The following is a 7277-nucleotide window of genomic DNA, read 5'->3' as shown; positions in this document are numbered from 1 at the left end:
TAGAGTAGAGAGATCCGAGGATCTCTCTGTTCTACATATGTTTGTTGTGAAATAGACACCCTAAAAAATGTTGACGTCACACTCAAATAACCTATTCTTAATATTTTATCAAATTTAATTTTCTAAAACAAGGCATAACAATGCAAAAAGTTAAAATCTTCATTTTTCTATACTATATAAAACTTGTATAAATTTTTAAAAGCCTTAACAATGTATACAAACGCGTACACATACAAAAGTGATTCATTCTCAATATATTATTCAGTTTGATTTTCTGAAATAAGACATAGGTATCGTTTAATAAAAGTCGTCCTTTGCTCATATTGAAGAGTACTCCAAGTACTCCGAATTCTTAAAATATCCATAAAAGGCAAGAACGTGAATCGATCCCTTCCTCGTGTATCCTCCGGAAGCGAGCGTCGTCAATGGAATCGCGAGCCGGTTCATCGCATGCACACGATAATCGTGAAATGAAATGTCACTTACGCGAGCCCCATCTTTGAGCATCTGCGCCACGCCAGGCGCCTTCGGTATGTGCATAGCCATTTTTGTTGGAGATTTGGAAAAATCGTTTCTTTGATCGTTGTGCGGCACCACGTTCTCACGTTTCGTTTCCAAACAGGATGGAAATTGGTGGAGGTGGACTAGGACCAATCTTCCATATTATGAACGAGACATTGAAAAAAGCGCCTCTAGTAGAAACTGAAGTCAACTAAATCAATGTGGCATTTCCTATATTATTATTATTATTTATTAAGATGCCTTTTCAAAATAGGCCACATGAAAATTGAAAAATTATCTTAATCGTTGGAGAATTTTGATCACGTGATCTTTTTGACGCTATGAATGAAAGCCGAGCGTCAACATGAAATTATATTATTATATTTATTGCACTTTATATTTTGTATCTAATAAATATCATATTTTTGTTCCGTATAATCCTCCTTTCATTTTTCTATAATTTTATAAATTATGTATTTACAAATTATGTATTTACATAAAATATATATATTTCGAGAAGAAAAATCATTGCTCAAGTTTTGTTTCTTTTTTTAATTTCAAAGATTTTTTATGTCTACATAAAAAGAACAGAAAAGATATAAATTTTGAATTATTATAGCATACTTATTCTCTGTTATAATTTATTAGTTACTATTTGAAATATATAGAAATTATAGGCTTTCATGGAAACGAATGTTTGCACGGCTCCCGTCTCGTTATTCTGATTTTGAACAGCCATAAAAAAATCCCGCGATAACCTACTTGCTGGCATTTATCTCGCTTAGCCTTTCGTGCTCCGGCTATTTATTGTCATACAATTTATTATATCATTGCATTATTGTCAATGTTTGAATTATGATACATATTTTTTGAGACGAATTTTAAATAGGCTTTCTAGGTATCTGAATAAAATACATTATTCTGTTCTTCACAATGAATGTTCACAAGTCCTTGATTTTAACAGATCATATCTTCCCATGTTTTAGAATTTATCAGAAGGGATTATCGTTTGAGGACTTAGCGAAAGTACACTGAAACCACGGCATGACAAACACTGGAGGTAAAGTAATCGCCAATCTACGACAAAAGTTCGTGTCGCCAAAGGTGTTGCGATGGTTCCCTGGGCATATGACGAAAGGTCTAAGACAGATGCAGCAGCGATTGAAAAATATCGATTGCATCCTAGAAGTTCACGATGCTCGGGTACCAATCTCCGGACGTTATGCAGACTTTAGCAGAACTTTGACCGGCTTGAAACCACATATACTTGTACTAAGCAAAAAAGATTTAGCTGATACAACATGCACAGACAGTATAGTCTCTATGTTGAACAGAGAAGGACTGTCCAACATAATCTTTACAAACCTGAAAAATCAACATTGCAAAGGCATGAAGCAGATTTTGCCTCTAGCCAAGAAGTTGATATTAAATTCACAACGTTACAATAGAATGAAAGAAGAGTCTTATTCCATGATGGTCATTGGTGTACCCAATGTTGGAAAATCCTCTCTGATTAATTGTTTGAGAAACAATCATCTTCATCTTTCGGGCAAAGCTACTCCTGTTGGTGCGACGGCTGGTATCACTCGAGCCGTAATGACTCATATAAAAATATCAGAGGAACCTGTAGTATATCTAATTGATACTCCAGGTATCCTAGCTCCTTCCATTAATGATATTCATACTGGCTTTAAGCTGGCTTTAGTGGGATGTCTGCAAGATCATGTAGTAGGATCGCATCTGCTTGCAGATTACCTATTATATTGGCTGAATAAAAATGGCAGATTTGAATATGTAGAGAAATTAGGTTTGCCAGAAGCAAATGATAATGTGTCATATGTACTCACATTTATTGCTGCAAAGTTGGAAAAAACCGTGAAAATAAAAACTTACAACAATCAAAAACAAGTCATGCCTGATTTAAAATTCGCAGCAGACTACTTCATTAGTTTATTTAGGAAAGGAGAATTTGGATCCTATTGTTTAGATATAGATTTACTAGAGACCTCACAAAATTGCAAAGTTAATTTAGCGTAATAATAATTGTCTATGTAAATATTGTATATTTATTTATAGAAATAGTTTTTAATCAAATACAAATCTTTGTAATTTTCTATGACATCTGATATTTGAATGATCCTAAATGAGAAAATAATCTTAAAGAAGTTACCTTTTCGCTACACATTATTTTTAAATAAAATTGAATAACATTTGATTATTATTAAGATACTGAATTTTATTTTATTGTGAATGTCTTGTATATGATGTAAAAAAAATTCTTTTATCATAAATTAAAAAAAATGATAAATATATGAAAATGTAAAATAATCCTTAGATAAAAAAAGTGTATAATTGCATCAGATATTGTCCCCACCAGTTTTATAGTCCTGTTACTTTCTATAACTGCTTTCCGCGAAAGTAGGGCAACCGTTTATTACACTTGGAAGACTTCTTTCATATGTTTTCCATATGTTTTCATTGTGTTATCTTTAAAATCTACACATATTCCACTATATTATTATGACATGAAATAATCGAGCAATTAAATTAAAATCCTATTTAAAAGATTTATCATTATATCAATATCGTGGGGAATCTCAAGCCTGCAAATCACGAACTTTTTTTAAATTTTTCAAACTCAAAGGCACTTGAATCATCACTTGAGCTAACGCTTCTCTCGAAATTGATTTTTAGCAAAAATGTTTGCGAGGGTAACGTTTTATCCAACCTTGCTTTATAACATTGTTATGGAAAAAATTACGACTCGGAATTGGTACGATAGAATAGACGAGAGTGTTATATTGGGCGCCTTACCACTTCGACGAACAACTAAACAGGTATGATTTCGTAAATTTATTTTTATAATAAATTATAAATCAATAAAATATTTTATATATATTATAGAAAATCACAGTAATATCTTGCATTTATGCCTCCATAGTTTTTTATTTTATATTTTTCTTATATTATCTTATTTTATCTGCATTTATTTTTTAATAATGTCATAAAACATACATTATTACAATATTTAATGTTTTAGTTTAAAAATAATTTTTAATTTTAGTCTATAATATAATGGGCCTATTCTTCTAATATACATTAAGAATATGTCAGAAACATATGAATTATTTAAACAACTAAAGTTCATGCGTAACCACTAAGTTACAAATATTCAAGTAGTGTTATATACAATTTATATTTTACACTTCTGTTCTTTTTTCTTTCAGTTGATAGACGATGAAAATATAAAAGCTGTTGTGTCTATGAATGAAGATTACGAATTGTCTTTAGTATCAAACGCGGAAAAGGTACGCGGTTAAATAAAATTTAATTAAATTAAATTTGGAAATTTGGAATTAATATGAAAGTTAGCAAAATAGAAACATATGTAGCTTGTATAATAATACTTTTTTTCTCCATCCAGGAATGGCGCAGGTATAACATAGAATTTTTACAGTTGTCTACAATAGACATCTTTCAAGCACCTTCGCAGGAAAAATTACAGAACGGTGTAAATTTTATTAATAAATTCCGCAATGTATCAGATAAAAAATTAGATAATCCAGGTTACGACAATAATCACAACCAATATGGCACAGTTTATGTTCATTGTAAAGCAGGAAGAACAAGAAGTGCAACATTGGTCGCGTGCTATTTAATAACAGTGAGATCATATGGCATGATTTCAATGCAAAACTAAGAGACTTTTAGTCATTGATGATGAAATATTTTTTTTCGTTTTTCTAGAAAAATAATTGGACTCCTGAAGAAGCGGTTAATTACATGCGAACGAAGAGGCCACATATATTGCTTCATACAGCACAATGGTCTGCGCTGAAGCAATTTTATGCGAAACATGTACAATGTCCTAACTAAAACTTTTTTATATATTTGTTGATGTTACTTTATAACAAATGAAAAGTATAAATAGATAAACAAAGACTAATTTATTTAGATACTACCCTAAATTACGTATATATCCATTCAAATAGAAAGAGTGAAGAGATAAAATGCAGTATAAAAATAAATCATTCATTGATTTTTATTATTAGTGCTCAACTTTTTTTACATGCGCAGATGCAAATTTGGTAGCTTCTGTAATTGCTTCTTCCATACGTATCTGAAAATCCTGTGATACTTTTGTAGATTTCATACTTGCGACCAACATAGGTTTGAATCCCTTGATAGATCCATATTCTGCATTAAAAATTTGAAGGATGATATTCATCCAAGTTTGTGCATTAAATGCACTAGAAGCTATTTCCTAAACACAATAATAAGAGTTTATTTACATTGTTTACGTTTTGATATATATATATATAAATTCCATTTATCATATTGTTATGATTTATATTGAAATGTATACTTATAAACATATGAATAAAATATACCTGTGGCATGGAACATCTTGCTTTTACGAATCCATTTGTACATGACAGAATTAAAATTGGCATCTCAGAAAAGAGAGATACAACTTCATGCAATGACAAATATGTGGGATTTTTATTCAGACAATACACAATAAAACAAGATGATGAATCCGTGGCATCAATGATTTCATGAGTTATAGAATCTCTATTAAAAATCATTATTAAATATTCAGAATTAAATAGATTACTCATGTATACATATATAATATTACACATACTTTTCAATTTCTTTCTCTCGCAGCCATGCTATCTTGCTTAAATTCTCCAGCTGTGTCAAACATTTCCCTTTAATCAAGTAAGGTAATGGTACTTGTATATCCTGAGCATTAATTTCTTGTTTTATTCGATTTAATTCTGTATTAAATAGCTCATACATGAATTTGCCATTTCGTAAAATATATTCTAGCTCTGCAATTCTCTGACATATATTTTCACCAGCTTGTTTCATACGTAAAGCTCCCGGACCAACAACAGCCTTAACAGTGCGTTTTGTTGCTCCTTTTGAGGTATATGTTAAAAAGCAGAAGTGTTGCAGTACATCAGTATTATGTACATGCGTACCGCAACACGCTTCCCTAAAAATACATAATTGATATTAACGTAAAATCTAGTTTAGAAAATTTGATGTTTAAAATTCAGATTCACTAACTTTGCTTTCAAATCATCAGTATTAATTTCAACGATCTTAATGTCTGTGTAAGGATATATCTCTCCTGGAAGTAACATAACATCATTTTGCTTTAATAATTCAAGCGAATTCACAGTTTGCACAGTCGTTACAGCACGAGACTGTATGACATTGTTAATACAATCTTCTATTGTCTGCATTTGTTCTAATGTAAGTTGTTCGCCTAACGAATTAAATTGAAATTTTAAACTATCCATATCGACTGTACATCCACGTTGATAAATTATTTGCATAACTTGTTTTAAGGCTGCATTCAATAAATGTGCTGCTGTATGATGTTTCATCGCTCCAATACGAATATTTGATTCTATATTGACTAGACAATCATCGTCTATTTGTAAATGCAGCTCCGATATACTTGAAAACAGATTTGTGTATTGATTATGAATATTTTTATGAATATTATGGATATTTTTACAATTAAAAGATAATTAAAAAAATAATTAAAATGAGTTTTATAATTATTTAAATATATCTAAATGTAAAAAATATGAGACACTTACGGTAAATCTGTTTTAGCAAAATATCCAGAATGAATCACATAGCTATTTACTTTTCTAACATTGTCTATATTAAAAAGTAGATTCTTAATACGAATATTCCCTTTATCTGAAATTTGGCCACCTTCTAATGAATAACATATAGTCTTGTCCAAAATAATTCCAATCTTATTTGTACTATTTAATATTTTATCGATATTTACAATTGTTTTAGTATTATTAGTTTTTATATCGGAATAATTTTTACTTGCAACTAATTCACCTACGATATACAACATAAATCCAATTTTAGAGTTGAATGATATAAGTTAAATAATTGGAATATATGATAAAAATGTACATAATTTATTTTAATATTACCGTTGACAATAATTCCAATGAGTTTACTGTTAAGTACTGGAAATTCGTAGGTATTTCCATTATACGTATAATTATACTTGAATGAATCATCTGTCTTAGGTATATGATTTTTTTTAAGTATTCCTAAAGATTCTTTAGTAATTACAGTACTATGTTTGTCTAATCCAATCCTTGACTGATATTTACGATTACCAAGTTGCTTTTCAAAATCAATTTCATCAAAGTATAAACATTCGATTTGTGCCAGTTCCGCTATAGTTTCTGAATTCAGACCGTATGTATCATACAGTTTAAATGCGACAGTTCCAGATAATACATTAGTTTTACGTCTGTAAATAATATTAATATGTGTACTAATTTATTATATCAAATTATGTAAAAAAGGTACAATTAGAAAAAAATATCTTACAATTCTTTCAACATGGATTGTAGATCTTTATAGCCATCAACTAAACCAGGGGCCATCCAATCAGTAACTGCTATTAATTCGGGACGAGTTTTAATCATCTCATTCCACATTTTACCAGAAGTATTTCGTAATCTTTTGAATAAATCTTCTTCAAAATCTATTATTCTTTGTACCTAACAAATTACATCTAGTATATTAATTTAAGATTATGTAAACTATGTCTCAATAAGATGAGCTTAAAAATTTCATTTTTTTATACATTTTAATCGTTTTAATCTTAATTATTTTACCTGTTTTAAATTAGTGTGCAATTCTGGATAAGTTACACCCAAATTATCAGCTACATTGCAAGCAAGTTCTGAAACTATGCTAGATTTTCTGAAGATTTT

General features: G+C 29.8%; 3 protein-coding genes across 3 annotated transcripts in view; 1 reads left to right on the top strand and 2 right to left on the bottom strand.

Annotated features, from left to right (window-relative positions):
- The window catches only part of LOC105622550 (T-complex protein 1 subunit theta), a 3177-nt gene extending 2631 nt beyond the window's left edge, over nucleotides 1-546 (bottom strand). Inside the window, exon 1 of the mRNA XM_012203966.1 lies at nucleotides 487-546. Within this exon, the coding sequence (XP_012059356.1) occupies nucleotides 487-546 (60 nt within the window). The remainder of the gene's footprint in view (nucleotides 1-486) is intronic.
- Nucleotides 547-1890: 1344 nt separating this feature from the next.
- LOC105622549 (phosphatidylglycerophosphatase and protein-tyrosine phosphatase 1) lies at nucleotides 1891-4433 on the top strand. The gene is made up of 5 exons (XM_012203965.1): nucleotides 1891-2020; nucleotides 3196-3338; nucleotides 3729-3809; nucleotides 3926-4165; nucleotides 4249-4433. Exons 1-5 carry the CDS (start codon nucleotides 1891-1893, stop codon nucleotides 4375-4377), a joined length of 723 nt encoding a protein of 240 aa, XP_012059355.1. The 3' UTR covers nucleotides 4378-4433.
- Nucleotides 4434-4549: 116 nt separating this feature from the next.
- LOC105622578 (alanine--tRNA ligase, mitochondrial) overlaps nucleotides 4550-7277 on the bottom strand; it is a 4770-nt gene continuing 2042 nt past the window's right edge. The window contains exons 5-12 of the mRNA XM_012203993.1: nucleotides 7179-7277; nucleotides 6889-7061; nucleotides 6480-6808; nucleotides 6123-6381; nucleotides 5581-5976; nucleotides 5150-5506; nucleotides 4893-5076; nucleotides 4550-4765 (exon numbers count right to left, since the gene is read on the bottom strand). The exon at nucleotides 7179-7277 is cut by the window's right edge and continues 12 nt beyond it. Coding sequence (XP_012059383.1) covers nucleotides 4550-4765; nucleotides 4893-5076; nucleotides 5150-5506; nucleotides 5581-5976; nucleotides 6123-6381; nucleotides 6480-6808; nucleotides 6889-7061; nucleotides 7179-7277 — 2013 coding nt within the window. The remainder of the gene's footprint in view (nucleotides 4766-4892; nucleotides 5077-5149; nucleotides 5507-5580; nucleotides 5977-6122; nucleotides 6382-6479; nucleotides 6809-6888; nucleotides 7062-7178) is intronic.

Source organism: Atta cephalotes (assembly GCF_000143395.1).
Source record: "Atta cephalotes unplaced genomic scaffold scaffold00046, whole genome shotgun sequence".
Taxonomy (NCBI): domain Eukaryota; kingdom Metazoa; phylum Arthropoda; class Insecta; order Hymenoptera; family Formicidae; genus Atta; species Atta cephalotes.
Note: the sequence above shows the minus strand (reverse complement) of the source record. Positions and strands in the feature narration are given on the sequence as shown.

What these genes read in the sequence shown, in the direction of transcription:
- LOC105622549 (XM_012203965.1), top strand. Translation starts at nt 1,891, where the DNA reads ATGAAGCAGATTTTGCCTCTAGCCAAGAAGTTGATATTAAATTCACAA. An exon ending in AAAATCCTCTCTGATTAATT is followed by an intron (nt 2,021 to 3,195) that starts GTTTGAGAAACA and finishes ATTGATTTTTAG; the next exon opens with CAAAAATGTTTGCGAGGGTA. An exon ending in TTCGACGAACAACTAAACAG is followed by an intron (nt 3,339 to 3,728) that starts GTATGATTTCGT and finishes TTTTTCTTTCAG; the next exon opens with TTGATAGACGATGAAAATAT.